This window comes from Natator depressus, chromosome 5 (assembly GCF_965152275.1).
Source record: "Natator depressus isolate rNatDep1 chromosome 5, rNatDep2.hap1, whole genome shotgun sequence".
Classification (NCBI taxonomy): domain Eukaryota; kingdom Metazoa; phylum Chordata; order Testudines; family Cheloniidae; genus Natator; species Natator depressus.
This window is the reverse complement of record NC_134238.1, coordinates 43,686,597-43,714,363: the sequence shown is the minus strand read 5'-3', so window position 1 is coordinate 43,714,363 and position 27,767 is coordinate 43,686,597. Positions and strand designations below refer to the sequence as shown.

At 42.2% G+C, this 27,767-nt stretch overlaps 1 protein-coding gene across 2 annotated transcripts in view; it reads left to right on the top strand.

Annotated features, from left to right (window-relative positions):
- TENT2 (terminal nucleotidyltransferase 2) overlaps positions 1–27,767 on the top strand; it is a 76,026-nt gene that overhangs the window by 39,829 nt on the left and 8,430 nt on the right. For both annotated transcript variants that reach the window (XM_074953973.1, XM_074953972.1), the window contains exons 12-13: positions 14,553–14,689; positions 27,579–27,670. In XM_074953973.1, coding sequence (XP_074810074.1) covers positions 14,553–14,689; positions 27,579–27,670 — 229 coding nt within the window. The remainder of the gene's footprint in view (positions 1–14,552; positions 14,690–27,578; positions 27,671–27,767) is intronic.

The following is a 27,767-nucleotide window of genomic DNA, read 5'->3' as shown; positions in this document are numbered from 1 at the left end:
CAGTTTTATGTTTAAAAAAAAAAAAAAAAAAAAAAAATTTACATTTTATAAGTTACACTTCCATGCTATTGAGATTGCATTACAGTACTTGTACGAGGTGAAATGAAAAACACTATTTGTTTGTTTCATCTTTTTACAGTGCAAATATTTGTAATAAAAATAATATAAAGTGAGCACTGTAAACTTTGTATTCTGTGTTGTAATTGAAAACAATATATTTGAAAATGTAGAAAACATCCAAAACTTTAAACGGTATTCTATTGTTTAACAGTGCAATTAAAATGGTGATTAATCCTGATTACTTTTTTTAATGTTGCAATTAATCATGATTGATTTTTTTTTTCAGTTTGACAGACCTACTAAAAACATAATAAATGTGCTAGTTATAGAAACATCAGTATCCAAAGAAACTCTCATATTACTTGTGGTCACGGGACCCACAGAACAATATATATCTCCACATTCTGATACTGTTTACCAATGCAATTTGTTCCCTTTCAATACAAATCTACACCATTCCAGTCATTCAGAATCAAATACAAAGCTTTAACTTGACCTGAAAATACTCCTAGAACTTTGAGAAATGTCTAATCTAAATTGCAGATAATAGGTAATAGATGAGGAAATAAGTGTTTTGAATAGGAAGTAATAAAGGCCAGGTTTTCTGCTTCAGTCTAGCCCCGTTAGTGTTGTGACAGTGCAAAGGGGCTGGAGAGCAACCAGATCTGCCCATCTGTGGAATTCATTGTCATGGAGGAGTTTGCAGCTGGCAGAGAGCTGACATTTGTACCTCTGAGTTCTGGAGAAATGCTGGGTCATATCATGTGTGGAGTTGTTCTGGTGCTTCCAGGCTGGCAGGCAGACCCTTCTGGGCCATAGTCAGATGCATAAATTAGAGCAGCCCTGAAGCTGCCCCTTAAGCAACTTTAATCTGCCCTGGGTCTGGCATTGTACTTGCCTCTGAATGAGGCAGCCATTAGTGGCTACTATGTATTTTCCTCCCTCCTTCCTGCTGCACCCTTTGAAAACGTATGTGAGGGAAGATACTCAAAGATGGCTAGATTCTACGCTGATAATGTCAAATTGTAAATTTTTAAAGGAAAAAAATTATGTGGCCAGAGTTTCCTTGTGTGTGTTGCTTTTGAGTAACTGTGTTGGGTGGAGGTTTGTGTTCTCTTCCAATAAGACATGTAGAATGGGAATATATATTACTCACCAAAGGCTCTTAAGGAAAGTAAGTTGTCATGGGATAAGAGGGAAGGTCCTCTCATGGGTTGGTAACTGGTTAAAAGATAGGAAATGAAGGGTAGGAATCAATAGTCAGTTTTCAGAATTGAAAGAAGAAAATGGAGGTGTCCCCAGGGGTCGGTACTGGGCCCGGTTCTGTTCAATATATTCATAAATGATATGGAAAAGGGTAAACAGTGAGGTGACAAAATTTGCAGATGATACAAAATTGCTCAATATAGTTAAGTCCCAGGCACACTGCGAAGGGATGCTACAAAAGGATCTCTGAAAACTGGGTGACTGGGCAACAAAATGGCAGATGAAATTCAATGTTGATAAATGCAAAGTAATGCACATTGGAAAACATAATCCCAACTATACATATAAAATGATGGGATCTAAATTAACTTACCACTCAAGAAAGAGATCTTGGAGTCATTGTGAATAGTTCTCTGAAAACATCCACTCAATGTGCAGCGACAGTCAAAAAAGCGAACAGAATGTTGGGAACTATTAGGAAAGGAATAGATAATAAGACAGAGAATATCATATTGCCTATGTATAACTCCATGGTACACCCACATCTTGAATAGTGTGTACAGATGTGCCCCATATCAAAGATATATTGGGAAAAGGTTCAGAAAAGGGCAACAAAAATGATTAGGGGTATGGAACAGCTGCCATATGAGGAGCGATTAATAAGACTGGGACTTTTCAGCTTGGAAAAGAGACGACTAAGGCAGGATATGATAGAGGTCTATAAAATTGTGACTTGTGTGGAGAAAGTAAATAAGTGTTATTTACTCCTTCTCATAACACAAGAACTAGGGATCACCAAATGAAATTAATAGGCATCAGGTTTAAAACAAACAAAAGGATGTATTTTTTCACACGAGGCACAGTCCACCTGTGGAACTCCTTGCCAGAGGATGTTGTGAAGGTCAAGACTATAACATGGTTCAAAAAAGAATAAGATAAGTTCATGGAGGATAGGTCCCATCCATGGCCATTAGACAGGATGGGCAGGGATAGTGTCCCTAGCCTCTGTTTGCCAGAAGCTGGGAATGGGCAACAGGGGATGATCATTTGGTTGATTACCTGTTCATTCCTTTTGGGGCAGCTGGCATTGGCCACTGTCGGGAGACACGATACTGGGCTAGCCGGACCTGTGGTCTGACCCAGTATGGCTGTTCTTATATGTGGTTGTGAAGATAAGTTTGTATATTTGAGGAAACATTAGCGTCTGTAGCCAGCCAAGTAAAAGTAAGAAGGCTGTGAGTAGTTGGGGGAAGCACTAAAAGGGTTGTAGGGTTCTTGACTGGAACACTTTGAAGTAAGAGGTGCAATTTCCTGCATTTTAGAGGACTATCAGACTCTTCAAAACAAAAGTTCATTGGGGTCTTCGGGAAGCTTATGTCTGGAATTCTTTACTACATTGAGTAAATTAGGGTCTGTTAGAATACCAGTGAATGAGTACAAAGCCCAGCAAAACAGCAATGCCTCCCTAAGCACTTCTGTGTGTATGTGACACACACACACACACACACACACACACTCTTATATATAGTGAAGAGGCCAGAACCAGCTTAGTTTAAAAAGAGGAACTGAGGGAAAGGAGCAAATTTACTTGCTCATGCATTAGAACAATGGTCTTTCCTGTCCATCTTCCATTCACAACCAGTCCTGTCAATTCCCTAACCTCTTCCTAAAGAATCATAGTTCCTAGCATTCAAATGCAAATAAAACCTGTGTGTACATTTTTGTGTGAAGTGGTATCTCTTCAGGTTTGTTTTAAAGTCAGATCCTGTTTCTCCTATTTTATAGGCAGAATATAGTGAGGATATTGAAAGCAGAAAGGGGGCTATTGCTGGGAGAAGCATGTCCTCTGCTTTTGAGAGTTGGGAAGGGAAGATGTAAAGACAAATTTTCTCATTGCTGAGCCAGTTAAGGATGCTGTCTGAATGAGTTCAGGCGTTGGTGCCACTGCTCTATAGTTATTTACCTATCTTAAGTACTTATATAGCACCCTTACCTTATTATCTGCATTTCACTGTCTTTAATTTATCCCCACAACCCCTGCAAAGTAAGGAAGTACTATTATCTCCATTTGTCAGATGCGGGAACTGAGGTTCAGAGAGACTAATTGACTTGCCCCAGATCACACAAGAAGTCTGTGGCAGAACCAGGGACTGAATCCAGGTTTCCCATGGCTCAGGCTAGGTCCCAAACCACTGGACCATCCTAGCCTGGGACACATTCCTCTCTGTTGTGCCAGTGTTTCTTTAATGACTTTTCTAGGGTTCTAGTGATCACACTGCTGGAAAACGAACTTGAGCAGCCTTAACGATAAGTTAATGACTCTTGGAAGGAGAGTTCCATTTAAAACAACCCCCAAAACTTAACCCTCCTGTCTCCCCAACCTTTTTCTTCTTTCTTCCTGCTCCTCCCCTATACCCAGTCCCATTTCTGGAGTTCTGTTTGTTCCCTGAAATCCACTTCTGTGCCCCTTCGAATCCTGCACCATCTCACACTATGCCACCTCTCTGATCTCTTCCCCTCATTTCCTGCAATCCCTGTTATGTCCCCGCAGACACTTGGATTTTCTTCCCCATTAATATATAATGCTTCTTTTGGACAAGTATTTTTTTCTAGGAATATAAAATTTTAGATACATCTTTCCTTTCCTCATCAGTAAGCTGTAAGTGCAAACTAGAAAGGAAACTGGAGTTATCCATACCTGTATTCAGTGTAGGCTTGGTTCTCCATCCATAAAATGGGGTTAATGGTACTTCTCTACTTCGCAGGGGTGTTGTGAGGATAAATATTTTAAAGACTGATTGGCCCTCAAATACATGGTGATGAGGACCATATAAGTACTGTAGATAAATGGTCCCTACCCTGCAGAGCTTCCAGTGTAAATAGGCAAGATGATGGGTGGGAGAAAAGGGACAATGATACTGCCTGTTTTACAGAAGGGGAGCTTAGGTATGGAGAGGTTAAGTGACTTGCTGAATCTTAACACATCCTTGTGAGAGCAGCAGAAATGAGGCAAGCTACACTGAAGGGCTGACTGAAGGCTGTTATGGATCAGCTGGGGCAACAGCGCTGGGGAGCTCCTCCTCCCTTCACTGTTTCCCTGCCTGTGCTAGAAGTTTTGTTCTATGAAGAAGACACTTGTGTTGGTTTCCCTTAGTATAAAGTTGGCCACTGTCTGTTGGCCTTTGGCCTGACCCAGTATGGCCATTCTTATGTTAAATTGAAACAGTTATAATGAACAATCATTATTTTTTGAATGCTATGTTGGAGATTTAGCTATTTGGATGTGAATTTAGAAATGTGATAGCAAAGATATTTGTTAGCTAGAAGGAGATGAAGAAAAGGTGGGACTGAAAGTCTAAATTTCTAAAAAGAAAAGGAGTACTTGTTAGTCTCGAAGATGCCACCAATTTATTTGAGCATAAGCTTTCGTGAGCTAGAGCTCACTTCATCGGATGCATACTGTGGAAAGTGTAGAAGATCTTTTCATACGCACAAAGCATGAAAAAATACCTCCCCCCACCCCACTCTCCTGCTGGTAATAGCTTATCTAAAGTGACCACTCGCCTTACAATGTGTATGATAATCAAGGTAGGCCATTTCCAGCACAAATCCAGGGTTTAACAAGAATGTCGGGGGGGGGGGGGTAGGAAAAAACAAGGGGAAATAGGTTACCTTGCATAATGACTTAGCCACTCCCAGTCTCTATTCAAGCCTAAGTTAATTGTATCCAATTTGCAAATGAATTCCAATTCAAGAGTCTCTTGCTGGAGTCTGGATTTGAAGTTTTTTTTGTTGTAATATCGCAACTTTCATTTCTGTAATCGCGTGACCAGAGAGATTGAAGTGTTCTCCGACTGGTTTTTGAATGTTATAATTCTTGACATCTGATTTGTGTCCATTTATTCTTTTACATAGAGACTGTCCAGTTTGACCAATGTACATGGCAGAGGGGCATTGCTGGCACATGATGGCATATATCACATTGGTGGATGTGCAGGTGAACGAGCCTCTGATAGTGTGGCTGATGTTATTAGGCTCTGTGATGGTGTCCCCTGAATAGATATGTGGGCACAGTTGGCAACGTGGGCTTTGTTGCAAGGATAGGTTCCTGGGTTAGTGGTTCTGTTGTGTGGTATGTGGTTGCTGGTGAGTATTTGCTTCGGGTTGGGGGGCTGTCTGTAGGCAAGGACTGGCCTGTCTCCCAAGATTTGTGAGAGTGTTGGGTCATCCTTCAGGATAGGTTGTAGATCCTTAATAATGCGTTGGAGGGGTTTTAGTTGGGGGCTGAAGGTGACGGCTAGTGGCGTACTGTTATTTTCTTTGTTAGGCCTGTCCTGTAGTAGGTGACTTCTGGGAACTCTTCTGGCTCTATCAATCTGTTTCTTCACTTCCGCGGGTGGGTGTTGTAGTTGTAAGAATGCTTGATAGAGATCTTGTAGGTGTTTGTCTCTGTCTGAGGGGTTGGAGCAAATGCGATTGTATCGCAGAGCTTGTCTGTAGACGATGGATTGTGTGGTGTGGTCAGGGTGAAAGCTGGAGGCATGTAGGTAGGAATAGCGGTCAGTAGGTTTCCGGTATAGGGTGGTGTTTATGTGACCATCGTTTATTAGCACCATAATGTCCAGGAAGTGGATCTCTTGTGTGGACTGGACCAGGCTGAGGTTGATGGTGGGATGGAAATTGTTGAAATCATGGTGGAATTCCTCAAGGGCTTCTTTTCCATGGGTCCAGATGATGAAGATGTCATCAATATAGCGCAAGTAGAGTAGGGGCGTTAGGGGACGAGAGCTGAGGAAGCGTCGTTCTAAGTCAGCCCTAAAAATGTTGGCATACTGTGGGGCCATGTGGGTACCCATACCAGTGCTGCTGATTTGAAGGTATACATTGTCCCCAAATGTAAAATAGTTATGGGTAAGGACAAAGTCACAAAGTTCAGCTACCAGGTTAGCCATGACATTATCGGGGATAGTGTTCTTGACGGCTTGTAGTCCATCTTTGTGTGGAATGTTGGTGTAGAGGGCTTCTACATCCATAGCAGCTAGGATGGTGTTATCAGGAAGATCACCGATGGATTGTAGTTTCCTTAGGAAGTCAGTGGTGTCTCGAAGGTAGCTGGGAGTGCTGGTAGCGTAGGGCCTGAGGAGGGAGTCTACGTAGCCAGACAATCCTGCTGACAGGGTGCCAATGCCTGAGATGATGGGGCGCCCAGGATTTCCAGGTTTATGCATTTTTTCATGCTTTGTGCGTATAAAAAGATCTTCTACACTTTCTACAGTATGCATCCAATGAAGTGAGCTGTAGCTCACGAAAGCTTATGCTCAAATAAATTGGTTAGTTTCGAAGGTGCCACAAGTACTCCTTTTCTTTTTGCGAATACAGACTAACGCGGCTGTTACTCTGAAACCTAAATTTCTAAAGAGAGACACTTTAACTTATATTCAATCCTAAGCTAATAAATAGATATACTTGTAACTTTATTGAAAATTCAGTTGTTACTCTAAGTGTTGGGAACTTGTTGACACACTATTTTCAAACATAAAGGGTTATAATCCCCCGTACTACTGCAGATGTCATAGTGCAACTTTAAGTGTAGGTCAATACCAGTGCCACCATAATTAAAGAAAATTGTATTGGTTATCCTATTAGATAACAGTAAGTATTGTGCTATGGTACTGTAATGGTACCATATAATATATGGTTTTGTTAATATTATACAAATGTGATACAGAACTCACTTGGTTGCCATATTGTTGTTTTGTAGAATTGATTGTTTATATTGGCACTCTTGTTAATAGCTCTGTGTACAAAATACTTTTTCAAGCATATTACCTGTTTAAGAGACTAAATCAAGAAATTTATCTATTTAGTCTATTACAATATTAGATCATGTATATAACTTCTAAATCATAATGTATAATAGACCATCTATATTCTAGTAAAAAAGAGTGACTAACTTCCTACAGCTTCGTCTGTGCGCGAATTGGTACTCTCCACCAAACCCATGGAAGAAATAGATAAGCACCACTCTGCTTTATGTGGGCACATTCCACTTTTTTGTTCCTTGCAGTGAGAAATTCACTAAAGATGGGGTGATCCTACTTAAGTTTCAGTCTGTTGGAATTCTTTATTGCACATCAGCATCACTAACTATAACCCTTGAGCTTCCTGTTGAGCCCTAAATAAAGAAAGTTTCCAAAGGGAGGGCAAGGGAATAGGTGTTTTTAAAATGATAAGCTGGAGGAGTTTGTTTTCCCCTATCATTTAGTGGCTAAACTCTAGGAAAACATACTCTAGCTGTGTAACACTCCTGTGCCTAGGAAACTTAACGTTGAGCTTCAGCACTTGACTTATCAGCATCTCTGTCACAGGATTACATTCTCTAAAAATGCTTTTGCAAAATATGAAGATATTTTGTTCACTGAAATTGAACCACCAGCAAAACAATGGAAATTGAAAGGAGCCATGGCCCAAAAAAACAAGATTCAGTTTCATCCAGTCAGTACCAAATGTTTTAGTACTTTATGCAACTTAGAGGAACATTTTCCCCCTAGAATGCAAAGAAGAAACCCAGAAGATGACAATTTGGATGCAAAATTTCAGAATCACTCTGAGCTTGTCTGTACTTAAAACATTACAGCGGCATAGCTGCACCATTGCAGTGCTTCAGCATAGATGCTACCTACACTGATGGGAGGGATTCTGCAGTTCGTGTTGGTAATGCACCTACTTGAGAGGTGGTAGCTAGGTTGATGGAAGAATTCTTCCTCTGATCGACTTAGTTAAACCAACCTGATTTTCTAGTGTAGATCAGCCCTGAGTCTAAATCAGTCTTTTCAAGGCTGAATAATATATTACATCCATATTATCTTATCTGCAGCATATCTCAGAATTTAAATACTATTTAGCCTTTTGAGCCATAAATCCTTTAACATATAATTTAGGCTAAATCTTCAAGAAGGTGCTTGTAATGATTCTTTCATAGAAGTGTCCCTAAACTATGGGCATGGCTGTGGTGCCGCCAAGGTAGTCTACACCGTAGGTGCCAGAGCCTGTCCCACTGCTAGGGAACCTTGCTCCGAACCTGAGCCAGAGCCTGAGTGGTCGCTCCCCTGCAACCAAGACGGGGGTTGATTGATGGCTTTGTCCCAATCAGTACTGGTCACCCCTCCCAGAGTTGGATCTCACTGACCTCGACAAGCGTCTGGATCGGGGCCTCGGTGACCAGCAGCGCTCTGCAGATCCGCGACAGCACCGGGTCGGCAATCTACATCTCGCACTTAACGAGCAGTACCAGGATGTGGAGCAGGATTGGGAACTAGAGTGGGCTTGGCGTCATGAAGATGTAGCCACATGCAGTGATGCTGCCCTGAGGGATCGGCGACAGTCCGTGGAATGGTACCGTCGGTCCCTTGAGCTGTCCCTGGAGCGGTACTGGTGCCACGGAGATTCCAGGTACCGACTCCAAAACTTCTGCCAGGGGGGTGTGTACCTCCGAGGTTGGCGCCTGGTTACCAGCAAGCCTCACCTCGAGCCTCTCTGCCCTTGTCCTAAGTCCCTCCCTGGCCCCTGCCGAACTGGCCAGACCTGCTGTCACATGATCACGGCCTGCACCCTGCACGACTCCTGCACCCCAGCCTCGCGTCCCTCCACCTCACAGCGTGGATGTTGCGTGGCTGAGCCCATATGAACGGGCCTGTTCAGACTGGGTCCAGAAGGTCCTCCTTGAGAGTAGAAAGCCCTTGACTAGGCAGACCTACCTGGCAAAGTGGATGACGTTCTCCCACTGGGTGGCCGAATGGGGCATCTCCCCTTCACATTCTTCAGTGCAGTTGATCTTGGGCTGCCTGCTTCATTTAAGGAACCAGGGCCTGGCGCACTCCTCTATCAGGGTACACCTGGTGGCCATTTCGGCCTTTCATCTGCCAATCCAGGGGCAGACTGTGTTCTCCCATGACATGACAGTCAGGTTCCTTAGAGGCCTCGAGAGGCTCTTTCCTCAAGTCTGGTCCCCGGCCCCTCAGTGGGATCTCAACTTGGTTTTGTCCAGGCTCACAGGGTCCACCCTTTGAGCCTTTGGCCTCGTGCTCCCTATCTCACCTATCATGGAAGGTAGCTTTCCTGCTGGCAGTGACATCGGTGAGGCGAGTCTCCGAGCTGCGAGCCCTGACCTCAGAACTTCCATACACTGTCTTCTGTAAGGAAAAGGTCCGGCTCTGGTCCCACTCGGCCTTCCTCCTCAAGGTGGTGTCCGCTTTCCACATGAGCAAGGACTTCTTTCTTCCTGTCTTCTGCCCTAAGCCCCATGAGATTAGTGAAGCGAGGCGCTTTCACGCTTTGGACATCAGAAGGGACCTGGTTTTCTACCTAGATTGGACAAAACCTTTCCAAAAGTCAACTCAGCTTTTTATCTCTACAGGTAGGATAGGATGAAGGGCCTCACTGTGTCCATGCAAAGGATTTCTAATTGGATTACCTCTTGCATTCGGACCCGCTACGCGTTAGTGGGAGTCCCTCTGCCACCGATCATGAGAGCCCACTCGACTAGAGCGCAGGCATCCTTGGAGACCTTCCTGGCACATGTTCCGATCCAGGACATCTGTAAAGCCATGACATGGTCCTCGGTACACACATTCCCGACCCAGCAGGCCAGCGATGATGCTGGGTTTGGCAGAGCTGTATTGCAATCTACATGTCTGTGAACTCCTTATCCTGCCTCCAGGGGTACTGCTGGGAGTCACCTAAGTTGAATGGACATGAGCAATCACTCGAAGAATAAAAGACAGTTACCTTTTTCCATAACTGGTGTTCTTCAAGATGTGTTGCTCATGTCCATTCCACAACCCTCCCTCCTTCCCCACTGTCGGAGTTTCTGGCAAGAAGGAACTGAGGGTGGAGGGGGCAGGCAGTACCCTATATTCCACTGCATATGCGCGCCACTCCAGGGGGCTCTAGAGCCGGTCCCCTATGGATACTGCTGAGGGAAAAACTTCCAGAACCGGTGCATGTGGCGAACACACACATACCTAAGTTGAATGGACATGAGCAACACATCTCGAAGAGCTGTCGGAAAAAGGTAACTGTCTTTTTAGCTGCCTAGTATTCACGTAAGGAACGTTTTGTTAAAACCTGTCAGAAGGAAAATTATTTAATTACAAAGGGAGAAGTGGGAGGAAAGAATTATTGTACGTGCGTGTTACTTTTCATGATATAAATTCATGACCTGCAAAAGCACACTCTCTAGTTTCAGCTGTCTTATACATTATATAAAACTTGGAAGTAGTCCTTAATCTCCATTGCTCTAATGTCAGTGAAACAGCTTGTTTTAGTTGAGAGCTACCATCCTTGGACACTTGTTAGCTTTTCAGTCAATGCATAAAGCTGGAATAATGTATTTCAGCCCTAAAGAAATTGCAAGCTCACACCATTTATCTGTTTAAAGAGTGGTATTTTGCCTGATTAACTTTGTCAAGTGATGATCAGCAGCCCTTGGAGTTCCTGGAAAACCTTATGGAGGTGTGGGAGTATCCTCAAAGTTCTTAAACATTTTCCTGGCAGTAATGTCAAATACATGATATGCAGTTTGGTTTTTTGGAGGAATGAGGGTGGATTGATGTTAAATTTCTTTGATTTAAATCACTATTTAAATCAGCAAGTGGAAAATCATGTTAACCATTTGTACTTTTTAGTTATTTTCCAAATGAAAATTTCATTCTCATTGGTAGAACCATTAAAACATGATTACTTGATTTATTTAAATGCAGCTTTTAGACTAGATTTGGTAGTATTTCTTGCTAAAACAGGAGAGCACACTATAACTATACACATTTATTTAAGCAATTGTATAGCTAGTTTACCACACATTTATTCAACAACTAAGGCAAGATTTTCACTGCACAACAAAGTACTGGCATTTGGTGAAAAAAAAATAAATAGCCGTATTCACATCATTAAGACTGAAACTAGATAATACAATACATGCTACATTGTGTCGTATTTATAAAGCTTGACCTCCAAATTTAGTTATGTTTTCCCCTTGCTGCTATTTTTTTAGAAAAGCAGTCTTAACTTATTAGTTAAAATATATTAGGATTCATTAGTTCAACATACCTTTTATTTAGATGATACTAGATTACGATAAAAAGATAATAGGTTGTCATGAATTCAAATTAAATTTCAAACAGGCTTATTTTTAAAAAAGAATATACATTTTAAAAACCTGATTTTAGTTTTCAAAAAATTATTTTGAAAAAATTATGCACTGTGACCAGCAGAAATCGGAAAACAAGGCTTCTGTTTAAGACAGTTTAAGAATTGTTCTTATCGTCCGAGAATAGTGGCTGGCATTTTTGGATCTTTTGAATGTGGTGCATTTCCAGCTTGTCACAGGAGGAGTCTTTTTCGTATTTGCATGATTGCTGGAAGGAGTAAATTTAGTGAAGAAGCAGGCACAATAGATATACCCGAAAATTCCATCAGTTATCCTAAATGTTTTAATAATCATATGTCTATATTATGAGTAACTACTATGAACTCCTAAAAGGTTTCTTAAATACATGTCATCTTAAGCTTTGGTTACCAACTTAAAAAACATTTCTAGTGATAATGGTATTTGATATTTTTTCATTCTTTTATTTTTTTTCCTGTATGTATGTTTGTGCTTTCTTCTTGGCTAAAATATTTACCCTAGTGATGCCTGATGTTGACTGATGGGGTTACTATAATTGTTTGTTGGCAGTAGATTACTTTTCATGGCAATCTGGATAGTCTTTGTTTTAGCTCCATAAATAAAAACTAGGGACTGTTATCACATCTTTAAATATTGGTCAAGTTTCGTTAATTTAGATTAATGCTTGTATGTTTCCCTGGTCAGGTTCCGATCTAAGTGTGAGATAGTAATTGTACTAATGAAAATAGCTCATTTATTAATCTGTAAAATAAATGGGGCAATACTCCCTTTAGCCTAATTCCTTACCAGCTCAGTATGACGGCCTTAGTGCAGACTAGTGGATTTTTCTTGAAGTTGGAAAGGTCTTGGTCTTTTGTACGAATACAAAAAAGCCCTTGATAAATCCCAGATTCCATTTCAGAAGTGTCTAGTAATAACATGTAAATGTAGAAGCAGTAAATGTCTGCAATAGCAACTTCATTATGTTCACCTTTTTACGTATTCTTAGAGGGCAACAGTCCCAGTTGTCAACCTGTGTATGTGTGAGGAGGGGAAAATATCTTAAGGCCCTTGTTACTATATGCTGTGGCTCTTTTGTTCACACCCACAGCAAACTGTAGGGATCGCTTCCACTCAGGTATTACATTTCTGGTGAAACTGATGTTAAAACAATATGGAATGCTGCAGGATCTTTAGATGTTTACTGAGTGCCTGTTGATAGAGAATGTGACTTTACTCATACAGTAACTCCTCACTTAACATCCTCCTGCTTAACGTTGTTTCGAAGTTGTCGCTGCTCCATTAGGGAACATGCTCGTTTAAAGTTGTGCAATGCTCCCTTATAATGTCGTTTGGCTGCCTGCTCTGTCCACTGCTTATAAGAGTCTGTGGAAGAGCAGCGACTTTACAAGGGAGCATTGCACAAGTTCCTCTTCTCCACCTCCTCCCTCTCCCTCCCAGCGGTAGGCTTCCCCCACCACCAAACAGCTGTTTGGAAGTGCCTAGGACTTTCACGGGGGGAGGGGAAGGAGTGGGGACGCGGCGTGCTCCGGGGAGGTGGTGAGTGGGGTGGGAAGAGGTGGGCCTGGAGTGGAGCAGGGACAGGAAGAAGTGGGCCTGGAGCATCTCCCGGTAAAGTCGGCGCCTGTTCTTCTGGGGGGAAGCTGCCACTGCTGCTGCGCAAGGCGCTTCCTAGCGTCCTTGTCTGCAGCAGGCTGTGCCTGTGAGGGGTGAGCCAGGGGCACCTCTTAACAGTACAGTACTGTACAGTATATAATGCCTTTTGTCTGCCAAAAAGAAATTTCCTTGGAACCTAACCCTCCTCATTTACATTAAATCTTATGGGAAAATTGGATTCATTTAACATCATTTCACTTAGTTACATTTTTCAGGAACATAACTACAACGTTAAGTGAGGAGTTACTGCTAAACTTGAGAGAAGCTTTCTGTACATTTCAGTTTTATTTTCTGAAAGCTTAGCAGGCACAGGGAATAACAAACAATAATAAATAACTGACCCTGAAGAGGTTACTTCAGTTTTTGCTAATTTCTTCTCTTGCAAGCTGCAAGATTGCTTTCAGAAGTCTGTTAATTTCTGTACATTTCCTTTTTAAAAAGTAATACAATTAGTATTAAAGTTGCAATTCAAGAACTAGAATCTTTTCATATGTGCCCTCTTATTACAGGGATTTCAAACCTACTGCATTAGCTAGGAATACAAGGATGAGTTACATTCCCTCTTCTTACGATTCCTTCTGCCATGCCTCCATATTCTGAGGTGAACTTACAAGATATGGTGCTGTACAAGTTTCTCTTAAACAACATAATGATGATGATTAATACTTGATCTGTATGCAAAATGGCAAGACTGGCAGTTGTTTGCTGCTATTTTAACATGCCCATCTTATGTTTAGGAAAGTTAAATTGTTTAAAAAAAAAATTAAACAAAAGGGAAAATTTAAATAAGTTATTTAGTCGGATGAAGACTTTCTGAATTGGTAAAGGCAACTCTTCTTGTGGTCAGCCTCCAATATTTCTGGTGGAAAAACGAAAGTGCCATGGATTATATAGTCAGGTATATGTTGGTTGTTAAATGATTTTTAATGTTTTCACTTAACTTGATCAGAGGAAATGCTGCTGCTACTACAGTCTTTGAAATCATTGTCTGAGAAGATGCGCGGTCACATAGGAGCCAGGGGTTTGACATATTGGTTTAAAACTAACTATGAAATAAGTTTCCCCTCCCTTTCAGACTGTCTGTCATAGTGGGTATGCAAATAAAAATTCAATTTTGAGATTTTTCTGATGTGACCGTTCTTAGGCATCTTCATGAAGGGAAAGGGAGCACAGGAAATAACATGACTGACTGTCCCCACGCAGGGGATGATTAATTCTCATTGAGGTCAGTGGAGTTACTTGTATGCAACAGAGGAGTAGGAGGAACAATAGAGACCTTCACTGGTAAATAGAAACTGGGCCGTGTACACTTGCAGCACTTGCTAAATAAATGATGGGCAACTTTCTGCTGTGTATGTCTGATCTTGAAAGCACCTAGATTAAGTGCAGTCTTGCAGCATGTACATTACGAAAGGCTATATTCTCTATTCTTTTATTTTGACAGGAATCTTTTAATCCTACTATGCAGCTGCACCTTGTACATCAAGCTCCACGCACCGTTCCTTCTTACCTCTCCAAAAATGGATCGACTCTTGGAGACTTATTAGTGGGCTTCTTCAAATACTATGCCACAGAATTTGAGTAAGTGATAAACTTCTACATGTGTTTAGCATCTTGCAATAAATGAAAATGCTGCATGTTTGGACTTAGCTTGCTAACATTTTAAGACTGATCAGCAGAGAGAGAGGAATGGTTTGGAGACAGGATGGGGGTGATGAAGAGCAAGGAGAGAAATAAATGAAAAGGGGCACATGACAGCACTTGGATGTGCCTGTGTAAGCTTGGCGCTGAGATGTGCCTACGGTTGTTTATTAAACTACCTTAGTTTAATCTGTAAAATAGTCTGTCAAAAATCAGACAGCTCTATTGTCCTAAAGCCAGCTATTTGTTAGCATGTTGTTTTAGACTGAAACTTCCCTCTCCAAAGAGATTCAGAGTTTCTGGATGCAACTGAAGGTAATGATTTTGACCTGAAGTAGGTTGGGTCCTGATTACTTCAGTGGCTTCTTCCCTCATTGTTTCATAGTTTCACCTTATATTAACTGAAGTGCTTGACCTAACAGCCCCCTGTTTGACCCAAACAGTTTAGGTCAAAACAAACACCTTGAATTTTTACCTGGAAATCAACTGCTGTTCAGTACAGATCAGAGTACATTTTACATGATCTGCAGTTCTTCTTCGAGTGCTTGCTCGTGTCGATTCCAATTAGGTATGTGCGCGCTGTGTGCACAGTAGCCGGAAGGTTTTTCCCCTACTGGTATCTGTCGGGTTGGTTCAGGTGCCCCCTGGAGTCACGCCTCCATTGCACCGTATATAGGGTCCTGCAGACCCGCCGTCACTTCAGTTCCTTCTTACCGCCTGTGACAGTTAGCCGGAAGGCTAGTTTCTCTTGCTTCGGCAAGCCTTCTCCCTAGTGGTCTTCAGACTGTTCTCTATAAATAGTTAAATCAGTTTGTTAGTAGTTGTAGTTAGTTTAGTCATTGTATAGTTAGAATTCCAGTAAGGAATTATTCTGGGGATTACCTGCCATTTTCCCTACCCTTCTCCTCCCGCCCCTTTCCCTGGCACCAGGGCATGCCTCAGTCCCCGGGGTTTAAACCCAGTGCAGCTTGTAACAAGCCTATGCCCAGGAGCGACCCTCACACTTCCTGCTTGAAGTGTCTGGGGCAATTGCATCAGAAGGACTGTTTGCAAGATCTGCAAAGAGACCAACGATTAAAATCCTTCTGATGGAGGCTGCTCTCTAACCCCACTCGGAGCCAAGTTTGGCCAAGCCAATGCTAGCACCTACATCAGTGCGCAGTTCCCTGGCATTGACACGGGAGACTTTGGCACTGAGACTCTAATAGAGATGCTCTGCACTGGCAGTGCTCTCTGCAGAGGGGCTCTGCACATGGTAATGCAAGGCCAGGAGCAAGAGTCGGTCCTGATTAGAGCCTTGTCTTTGTCATCGCCACATGAAGCAGTGGCTCAAACCTCCATGGCTCCTGTACTCAAGGACAGTAGGGTCCACCAACAGCTCCTGAAGAGGGTGACCCAGAACCTGGGGCTCCAGGTCGAGGAGATCTGAGTCCTTTGACCCCATGGTAGATATCCTGGCCCCCAGTGACTCTGAGTTGCCCTGCTGCTTATTAAGACCATAGAGGATACCACAGAAACTTAGTGGCAGACCCTCACCTCTCTGCCCCGATGGTGAAAAGGACAGAGGGGAAATATTTTGTCCCCTCTAAAGGGTTTGAACATTTTTATTCACACCCACCACTGGACCCCTGTCATAAAAATAAAGGGAAGGGTAACCACCTTCTTTATACAGTGCTATAAAATCCCTCCTGGCCAGAGGCAAAACCCTTTCACCTGTAAAGGGTTAAGAAGCTAGGATAACCTCACTGGCACCTGACCAAAATGACCAATGAGGAGACAAGATATTTTCAAATAGGGCGGGGGAGAAACAAAGGGTCTGTCGGTGTGATGCTTTTGCTGGGAACGGATCAGGAATGCAGACTCAGAACTTCTGTGAAGTTAGTAAGTAATCTAGCTAGAAATACGTTAGATTTCCTTTTATTTAATGCCTGGTAAAATACGCTGTGCTGAATGGAATGTATATTCCTGTTTTTTGTGTCTTTTTGTAACTTAAGATTTTGCCTAGAGGGATTCTCTGTTTTGAATCTGATTACCCTGTAAGGTATTTACCATCCTGATTTTACATAGGTGATTCTCTTACCTTTTCTTTAATTAAAATTCTTCTTTTAAGATCCTGATTGCTTTTTCATTGTTCTTAAGATCCAAGGGTTTGGGTCTGTGTTCACCTGTACAAATTGGTGAGGATTTTTATCAAGCCTTCCCCAGGAAAGGGGGTGTAGGGCTTGGGGGGATATTTTGCGGGAAGACGTCTCCAAGTGGGCTCTTTCCCTGTTCTTTGTTTAACATGCTTGGTGGTGGCAGCATAGGGTTCAAGGACAAGGCAAAGTTTGTACCTTGGGGAAGTTTTTAACCTAAGCTGGTCAGAATAAGCTTAGGGGGTCTTTCATGCAGGTCCCCACATCTGTACCCTAGAGTTCAGAGTGGGGAAGGAACCTTGACAACTTCTAAGTGGTGGCAGCAGCAAATGAATGGGAATATAAAGGGCATCAAAGACCCACGCCTAAAGCCCAAGAGGCGAAGAAGCTGGACCTCTTTGGGAGGAAAGTCTGTTCTACTGGGGGAGCTCCTGCTTTGGATTTCAAACCACCAGGTGATCCAGCTTCAGTTCCCGCGGGGCTATGTCAAAGTTCACAGAGCTTCTGCCAGAGGACTTGAGGGCTGTTTTCTCCACTTTGGTGGAGGAAGGCAAGCTTGTGAAACGGGCTTTGCTACTGACAGCCCTACATGTTGCCGATTCAGCCGCTTGGACCATGGTGTCGGGGTGGCCATGAGAAGAAGCTCCTGGCTGCAGGCATGAGGGCTCCCGTATGAGGTCCAACAGACCATCCAGGACCTCCTAATCGAGGGCTCAACCCTCTTTTCCAAGAGAACGGACTCACAGTTCCGTAGGCCTAATGACTCAAGAGCCACTCTCAAGTCCCTTGGCCACCATACCCCCTCAATGCAATGGAGGCATTTTAAGCCCCAGCCTCTGCCTTGATTCTACCAACCTCAGAACAGGCAAGACTATTCTAGGAGGCTTAATAGAAACCATAGGAGGCAGCCTCCTCCTTCATCTGCTCAGGGCTCTGGGCAGGTGAAACAGCCCTCTGGACAAAAACAAGCCTTTTGAAGGTGCACCCAAGGGTGACACACCAATTCAAACGTTGCATCCAACTATCCCATCCCTTCCTTTTCATGCCATGTATGGGTCCGGAACACATCTCCACATGGTAGAACTGGGATATTCTCTCCAGTTCAGCTTCTCTCCTCCCTCCCATCCTCCCGTCCACATCCCTCTTCGGGGAGCCCTCTCAGGAGCATCTCCTAATGCAAGAGGTGCAGCTGCTACTAAGAGTGGGAGTGATGGAAGAGGTTCCTCTGAACAAATTCATGAAGAAGCTGAAGTTCTTTGGCCTCCGTTATCCCTTCCCTGGATCCAGGAGGACTGGTATGCTGCCCTTGACTTGAAGGACGCATACTTTCATATATCCATAACTCGGCCTGACAGAAGGTTTTCTCAGCTTTGTGGTAAACCACAATCTCTATCCGTTCACGGTCCTCCCCTTTGGCCTGTCAGTGGCACCTTGGGTGTTCACCAAGTGCATGGCAGTCATGGCCACTTCCTTACAGAAGTGCCAGGTGCAGGTGTTTCCGTACCTTGACGACTGGTTGATCAAGGGCTGCTCCAGAACACAAGTGGAGGCGCAGGCAAGCCTAATAAGATCAACTTTTGACAGCTTTGGCCTTTTCCCCCACTCACATGATGATAAAGTTCATAGGGGCAGTGTTGGACTCAAGACAGGCGAGAACATTCCAACCAGAGTCATGGTTTCAGACTCTTTGTGACATCATACAAGTTCTCAGACGTTTTCCTACAACCACGGCAAGGAATTGCCTGAAGCTCCTCAGCCACATGGCCACCTGTACTGATGTAGTGCAGCATGTCAGACTGAGGCTCTGATCCCTTTGGGCGTGTCTGGCATCGGTGTATTGACCAAACCAGGACAGTCTAGACAAGGTAGTCAGTCTTTCGTAGCCAGTTCGAGTCTTTCCTATGGTGGCTCAACCAGCAAGCTGTGTGTGCAGGGATTCCTTTCTCCAGACCTCCACCATCACTTTCCCTGGTCATGGACGCATCAGCGATGGAATGAGGAGCGCATCTGGGGAAGCTCAGAGCCTCTGGTCCCAAGCGGGGCTCTCACTTTACATCAACGTCAGATTGCTGAGGGCAGTCCGTCTGGCATGCCAGACCTCCCAAACTCACACACCTCCCCTCCAAGTATATCAGTCGTGACAGACAATACAACAGGGATGTTTTATATAAAAAGAGGGAGCAGCACACTCCTCTCCCCTGTGCCAGGAAGCCCTCAAACTGTGGGACTTTTGCATAACCCACTCGATACATTTTGAGGCATCTTATCTCCTCAGAGCGAGTTGGCAGACCATCTTAGCAGGTCCTTTCACAACCACAGGTGGTCCATACACCCGGATGTCATGAACACCATCTTCCAGCAGCGGGGAATTCCCCAAATAGACTTATTCTCAACAAGACACAACAGGAAGTGTCCGTAGTTCTGCGCCTTCCTGACTCACATCCCAGACTCGATCACAGATGCTTTCCTTTTCTCTTGGAAGGACCACCTCCTTTACTTGTTTCCACCCATTCCACTCTTCCACAAGGTCCTACGGGATGAAGCCTCTGTGATATTGATAGCTTCAGCCTGGCCATGTCAGTACTGGTACATGTCTCTTCTGGAGTTGTCAGTGGACACTCCGATCACTTTACCGCTGCTCCTGGACCTGATAACTCAGGATCATTGCCATCTTCAGCATCCCAATCTCGAATCTCTCCACATCACGGCTTGGAAGCTCCATGGCTAAATCCGATGGCGCTTGCTTGCTCTGATCCAGTTAGGGAAGTCCTCTTTGGTAATAGGAAACAGTCTACTATGGTCATCTACCTAGCCTAATTGAAAAGATTCGTGATTTGGTCATCGCAGAAACATAAGTCTCCTATGCACTTGTCAGTGCCTTTTATCTTGGGTACCTTCTGCACCTGAAGCAACAAGGGTTCTCTATGCCATCAATAGAAGTCCACTTGGCTGCCACTTCTGCGTTTCACCCAGGCACCTTCACCAATCCGATAGCTGGATGTTTTCCTAAAGGACTTGACAGGTTATACCCTCAAGTACAGCAACCAATCCCAGACTGGGACCTTAACCTTGTTCTTTCCAGACTAATGGGCCCCCAATTTGAACCACTAGTGACATGCTCGTTGCTCTCTCTCTCACGGAAGGTGGCATTTCTGGTGATGCCAGGAGGGTGTCCGAGCTTAATGCCCTAACATCCGAACCTGCTTACGCAGTCTTATATAAGGACAAAGTTCAGCTTCGACCAACCCACCCTTCCTCCTGAAGGTCATCTCCCAGTTTCATGTTAATCAGGACATTTTTCCTCCAGTTTTTTACCCTAAGCCACATGCCAACAGCCAAGAGCAAAACCTCCACTCTTTGGATATTCACCGGGCATTGGCCTTTTATATCAAACTGGTGAAGCTACTCAACTATTCATCATAGTAGCAGACAGAATGAAGGGTCTCCCAGTCTCTTCCCAAAGAAATTCATTGCGGATCACATCCTGTATCCGGACATGCTACGATCTGGCTAAAGTACTTGCCCCCGCCATGACCGCGCACTCCATGAGGGCGCAGGCACCTTCAACGGCATTCCTGGTCCAGGTTCCAATCAAGGAAATTTGCACAGCTGTGACATGGTCCTCAATCCACACTTTTACCTCCCACTGTGCCATTATCCAGAAGGCTAGAGTGGCACTTCAATCAGCAAACCCATGAGCTCCAAACTGTCTCCAAGTTCCTGCTTGAGAGTCATCTAATTGGAATCAACATGAGCAAGCACTCGAAGGAAAAACGGTTACCTACCTTTCGTAACTAACTGTTCTTTGAGATGTTGCTCATGTCCATTACAAGATCCACCTGCCTATCACTCTGTCGGAGCAGTGCCAGAAAGAAGGAACTGAAATGGCAGCAGGTCGTCAGGACCCTATATACAGCACCATGGAGGTGCAACTCCAGGGGGCACCTGAACTGACCCAACTGATACCACTAGGGGGAAAACCTTCCCGCTACTGTGCATGTGGCACTCACACACCTAATTGGAATCAACATGAGCAACACATCTTGAAGAACAACAGTTATTAAAGGTATATTTTTAATTTAAAATGTATATTACTGTAGTGCATAGGAGCCCTGGTTATGGGCCAGGACCTCTTTGTGCTAGGTGGACAAACACAGTACAAAAAGGTTGTCCCTAACCCACAGAGCTTAAAATCTAAATGTAAAATGAGACAACAGATGGGCTGTACAAGGAAACAATGAGACAGTACTGGTCAGCATGATAGGTAGTGGTCTCAGCATATCAGCCACCTAACCTTTGGCAAGTTTTTTTTGTAAGCATCACAAACAGAGTTTGAAGGAGGATAATGTGGTAGCTTTGTCGATGTTCATGGTGAGCTGCTCCCAAGCATGAGGGGCAGCATGGGAGAAAGCACAAAGATATTTGTTTGAAAATGTAATGACTGACTGACTGGAGTATTCTGTATCATGAGTCAGTTGGAGAAAGGAGTTGACCTCATAACAGCAAATTGAAAGATAGACAATGAAGGGCTTTGAAAATGAAAACAAATAGCTTATATTTGGTGCAAAAAAGAAGGGGAAGCCAGTGGAAGGATGCAAAGAATGGGGTGACAGTCATAATGATGGGCTAGGAAGATGATTTTTACAGCAGCATTTGGAATGGATATGCATAGGGCAAGATTTCATTTGTCAAGGCCAGAGAGAAGGATGTTGTAGTAGCTGAGACATGAGAGAATAGCGTAGATGAAGTTTTATCTGTGTGGATAGATAGGGAAGGTGTGATGCAGAAAGAATCCACAAGATTTAGACATGGATGTGAGAACCTAGAGAGAGAGGCCTGAGTCGAAGACTTCTACCAGATTACTGGCCTGAGTGACAGGCAGGATGGTGGCGTGGTCCACAGTGATTGAGAGAGGAGGTAGTAGAGATTAAGAGCTATGTTTTAGTCATGTTGAGTTTGGGGAGATGGCTAGACATTCATGAAGAGATGTCAGAGAGACAGGCCAAGATTTTAATTTGGATAGAAGGAGAGGTCTGGAGTAGAGAGGTAGATCAGTGAGTTTTAATATAGAGATGATAGTTGAATTTGTGTATGTGAATGAGATTACCCAGAGATAAGGTATAGCGGTAGAAGAGAAGGGGACCAAGAACAAAGCCCTTTAGAACCCCATATTAAGAATCTTCCGAAGGATACATTGAATGAGCAATTAGAGATAGGAGAAGAACGAGGAGAGGACAGAGTCATAGAAACTGCGAGAGGTCAAGATTTTAAGAAGAGCATGAATTATTTCAGTTTTCCAAGAGCATGTTGTGATATCATTCTGGAATATTTTCCTTTAAAAGAAAATAATGAAACCTGGGAGTTTTTATTTAAAAAAAATCTCACGTTAAGAGAACGTGAATATTGTATGGTTGAGCATTGATATAAAAAAATGACAAACGTTATACAGTATAGCAAACTTTTTTGCAGCATATAGATTCCTGTCACATTTTTTCATTCTTACATACTTAATGCTGTTTTCATTACTGTAATGCTCCAATACTTCTAATGATCTTTCAGTTCTCTATATAATTGAATACCGTATATACTTGATCATAAGCTGGTTCGTTTATAAGCCAACCCCCCCAAGATGGATAAGTAAAAATGGTAAAAACTGTATAAGCCTTTCATAAACCGACCGTATATTTCAGAGGTTGGCAAACTTCAGCTCCCGGCCAGCCAGGGTAAGCCACTGGCGGGCCGGGACGTTTTTGTTTACGTGGAGTGTTCACAGGCATGGAGCTCCCAGTGGCTGCGGTTTTCCATTCCCAACCAATGGGAGCTGCAGGAAGTGGTGCCACTTCCTGCAGCTCCCATTGGCTGGGAACAGCAAACCGCGGCCACAGGGAACGGAGGGGCTTCATGCCTGCAGACGCTCCAGGTTAACAAAACGACAATGTATTAGATATCCAATTCAATGATTCCATAGAGTTTAAAATCATTAAATTTTGTCGTAGACCCGTTTTATAAGCTGACCCCCGCTCTTCGTTGCATCACATTTTTACCAAAAATATTTGGTTTATGAACGAGAATACACGGTAATTTAATCAGCAGCATGCACAATACGATACTACTTTTCAACAAGCAGAAAAGCCTTCCTTAAGAACATAAGAAGGCCATACTGGGTCAGACCAAAGGTCCATCTTGCCCAGTGTCCTGTCTTCTGACAGTGGCCAATGCAGGGTGCCCCAGAGGGGATGAACAGAACAGATTATCATCAAATGATCCATCCCCTGTCACCCATTCCCAGCTTAGTTGCATTTCAGGGGATGAGGTAGTTAACTATGCACTTATTTCATACTTAGGTGGCCTATATATTCCAGCGAATTTTCGCTATTGACCTATTATACAACATAGTACAGATTTAAAGAATAATTATTTGTATGTAGAATTCATATAAGTAGCTTTCGTAGCTTCTGGCCTATACAGAGTAATACATAATATTACAAGATGCAACACACAATATAGGTGTTATAGAGAAAAATATACAATTTAGAAGTAGTATGACCGTATAATTGAAAACTGTATCATAATGGATATTCACAATGGGACATAATTAAAGTTTCATCTGCGTCCTCAACACTGTTGTTACCTGGCTTGAGTGCTTAATTGGTCAGCTGTCACAAGGTTTTGGGTGGAGGGAGAACAATGTAATATTATTTGGTGATCAGTTTGAGAGATCGTTTCTAAATGAAGACAGTGGATTTTTAAATTTAAATTTATATACATCATATCCGGTAGAATTAAGTAATTCTTATGACAAAGGTAGTGTGGTCCAGTAGGTAGGGCACTGGGCTGGGACTCAGAGCTGGGTTCTGTTCGCAGCTACACCATTGTCCTGCTGTGTGATCCTGGGCAAGTCACTTCACCTTGTTATGTCTCTCTTTACCCTCTCACTGTTTGTCTTATCTATTTACACTGTAAACTCTTTCAAGCAGAGGTTGTCAATTAAAATGTGTTTGTACAGTGCCTAGACTCCAGTCTCAGTTGGGGCCTCTAGGCACCACTGTAATACAAATTATAAATGAAATAATCGAGGGGAAAATAAGATGTGGAATTGTGACTTGGAGATTGTCCCAGAAGCACCACACATTGAAAAGCTTAAATAAACTTGTTATGCAGCAATATTGGCAAACAATACACAATTTGATTCTCATACACTGGATTGCATTTGATTAAATTTCACTCTAATAATGTTTTGTACATAATTCAACTTGCTGAGGATGTGTTTTTAAATGTTTTTTGACGTGTAAACTGTTAGTAAGTAAATGGGATCTCTTCAAAGAACGTAATTTTTTATTCCAAATTATCAAAGCTGTACTTTCAGTATATTGAAGTCTAATGCACAGTGAAAAGTCTGGAAGTGTATTCAAAAGAAAATAATCTACTGAAACTCCTCTCTGTTTATCAGACCCTCTTATGAGCCTCGTGTCTGATTTCACACAACAGCTCTGAGTGAAGGCAGCAGGTTTTTACTTGGCAAACACTCTTTAACAAAGCAAGGGCTGATTTGATAAATGCCTTGCTTATATCCAGTGGATTTTGCTGTGGAATTGGAGACTAAATAAAGGCACAATGAAAGATGCAATCTTCTTTTTAAATCTTACCTGTTTATTGAAAAGTGAAAATGTTTTACTTTCAGAATTTATTCTTCTGAATTAGAATTTTAAATAAAAAAAACTGTATAATGAAGACATGTTACTTGAAACTATGTAGTCCCTAGTGATGAAAAGTAGATTCTAAAATGCCCTTGGAGGGGTTCGGGTGCTGATTTTTATAGCAAGTGTTTTTGAGTTACATAATTGATGTTGGGCTATGGGTTTAAGGTCATCCTATGAATAAGCTGTATTCGGTTAGAGATGACAAAATAAATATGGACTGGTCGTGTGATCTCTATCTTCATTTTTGGAGTGTGAGGAAGAGCAAAGTATATAACAAGTAGAGTAGTTCATAGCTCTGTTAATCTATTCAGAATACAGCTGGGAAGATAATGCAATAATGAACACTGACTTAAATTAGTAGTTAATTGCTTTTGAATGTATTCACAATGTACTTGTTCATTTTCTTTGAACATTTGTGTCAGTAACTTTTTTTGTCCACAAGAATGCATAATGTGCTCATGCAAAAGTTGGTACCAGAAGCATTTGCCTGGCTGTCGTGAAATCTTTGTGGTTCTTTCCTTGAAATGTTTGTCTGCTGCTCAGAGAGCAGAAACATCATGTGATCAGTGACACCAGAAATAGCTGATGACATAGTTGAAACAAAGGGCACATTTTAAACTCATAGGTTGAAATATATTTGCATAAAATGTTCACTGAGCAATTACAAATAGCGAGCAAACTTGTAAACATTTTTTACAAACCAAAAAGTCTATAGTCAGTAAATAAATTACTTGCTGTGAATAGTTCAATTCTAATTCAGGCTCCTAATTTTAGTAGGAATACAATGTTAATGAATAGTAAATGGGGATATCAACTAAGAGTAGTTACTGTCATGATTCAGTCAAGTGTAAAATGTGATTTTAAACAACTAGAAATGCTACTTCGTTGTTCCCAAACACTTATTAGTATAGAACAGCTTAAAATATTTAGATTTTTCTGCAATAAAATATACAGAAAATATTCCCCCCCCCCCCTTTTTTTTTTTTTTTTTTTTTTTTTTTTTTTTTTTTTTTTGCTGAAGATGCAACTGCTTATCTTGAAGCCAGGTAGAACCTCAGTAATTTGTAAGGAGGGGGGGAGGGGGAATGTGTATCATGTTCATTGTGTACCAAAGTGGCTTTACTGCCTGCTGTGATCTGCTCAGTTTAGATATTCTGTTACATAACTCTTCTCTTTAGCTTGTTTAAGATAAGACATTATAGCCATGTTGGGGTGAGAGCCAAATGATGGGGTCTAATATTACTCTTTCCTCTGTGACCCATGTTTTCTAGAACTGCAGTGGAACCTTGCTAATAATACTGTGGTCACTGCATCTTTTCAAGTCGCCCCGTATGCCTGAAGCCCTTTCTCAACCTGCCTACATGGTTAATGAATTAGTAAATCTATGTTGTTCATTTGACATGGGCATTACAGTATTTAGTTACAATACTTTATATTCTACTGATAAATGTTCCCTAATTTGTGAAAGCTAGTGGGAGATGCAAGGAGCTACTAGAGTGGTGGTATGGATAGGAGCTAAAGTTTTTGCTGGCCTTGAATGCTAGACATATTTACCGTTTATACTTTTGTTATTGCATAGGAACATCAATCAAGAGAAATTTAAATATGTAAAAATGTGTGGCTAAGTTGTTTGAAGTATTTCAGCTAAATTGTACATTAAGCAATTTGTCCTGCAATCCCATGAGAAGTTTCAACAAACTGTTAAACATGTATATTTTTTTGAGTTATGGAAGAGTGAAAATATATTTTCTGCTATAAAGATGGATGTGCACTTAATTCAAGTGGCTGAACTTCACAAGCTGAAACTTTTCAGGTGTCTAGTCTGAAGTCGTGAATAAGAACTAGTTTGTAAAAAATACTTTGAATACAGTCTTCCGTAAAGCTATGGGGGAAGATTCTCAGTTGGTGTAAATTGTCACGGCTCCATTGATGTACAATTTTAAACAATCAGAAGGTTCGAGAGAAAAAGTGTAAAGGTTCTCTAATATCCTTACTTTGCTTGTAGGCTTTGTGCAGGCTTTCTGCACAGGTGTGAATTTCAAACTACTGTACTGTATATTATGATTAAATGTTGGACATTTTTAATGACAACCACTATATAGCCACAGTTAGACCTAATTTTATTACCGTGCCCTTCCCCTACTTCTCAACCTACACTGGTCAGCTTGGCTTGTTTTAATTAGATTTTAATAGTGTCTCAAATTCTAATTGTCTTTTTAAATTAAAACAGGATATTGGACACCCTAGATTTGAGCTGTGAAGGGATCAATTTTTATTTATTTATTTATTTTTAAGAAAGTGTTTCACCACCAAGTTATAATGTACATTGAGGTCTGTGGTGTTCTGTATTGCTGAAATGTTTTGATGATTTATTTTAATGTGTGTATGAAAATTTTGCCTCTTGTCTCCCCCTCATGTTTTCCACAAATGGTTAATTGCCATGAAGACTGATCTCCATTATTTTCTGAAGAAAAACAGGCTGCTCAAGACAATCTGCCACCCTATGCAAAATTTTAGTGTGCCACTCCACTCCTACCCCCTACAGCAGAAGTTCTCAAGTGGGGGAGGGGCATGCACCCTACATTAGACTTTCTGGGCTGAGGGCGGTGAGCCTTCTGATAGTTCAGTGGTTATGGTAGATGTGGAGTAGGAGCTAAGCACTAGGTCACAACACTACTCACTCAGGTGTGGTCTGGCTGTCTCTCCATCAAGAGAGGGGGCTGCAGCCAGTCAAATCTGACTGAGTGGCATTACAACCTGGTGTACAGGGTTGCAGTGCTACTCAAGTTTGGCCTGGCTGCCCCAGGCAGTGGCCTAGTTTTGTCTGTGGCTAGAGCAGCCCCTGCCTAGAAACACCAAAAAAAATATTGCTACTTCGAACTACTATCCTCTGAAATTCCTAAGTCATAACTCTGTATGAGCACTTTACCTATTTTATATGTAACCATATACTGATGGTTCAAAATGTCTGCAAATTGTTCTCCTTTCCTCTAGCTGGAGCCGCCAAATGATTTCAGTTCGTGAAGCCAGAGCCATTCCAAGACCTGATGGCATTGAATGGAGAAACAAATTCATTTGTGTAGAAGGTAAAGTGTGAAGCTGCAATTTTTGGGGTTTTTAGTTTCATATATTTAGTTCCTTGATAGCATTGATTTAAGTTAGCCTGTCACTCATAGACTTTGC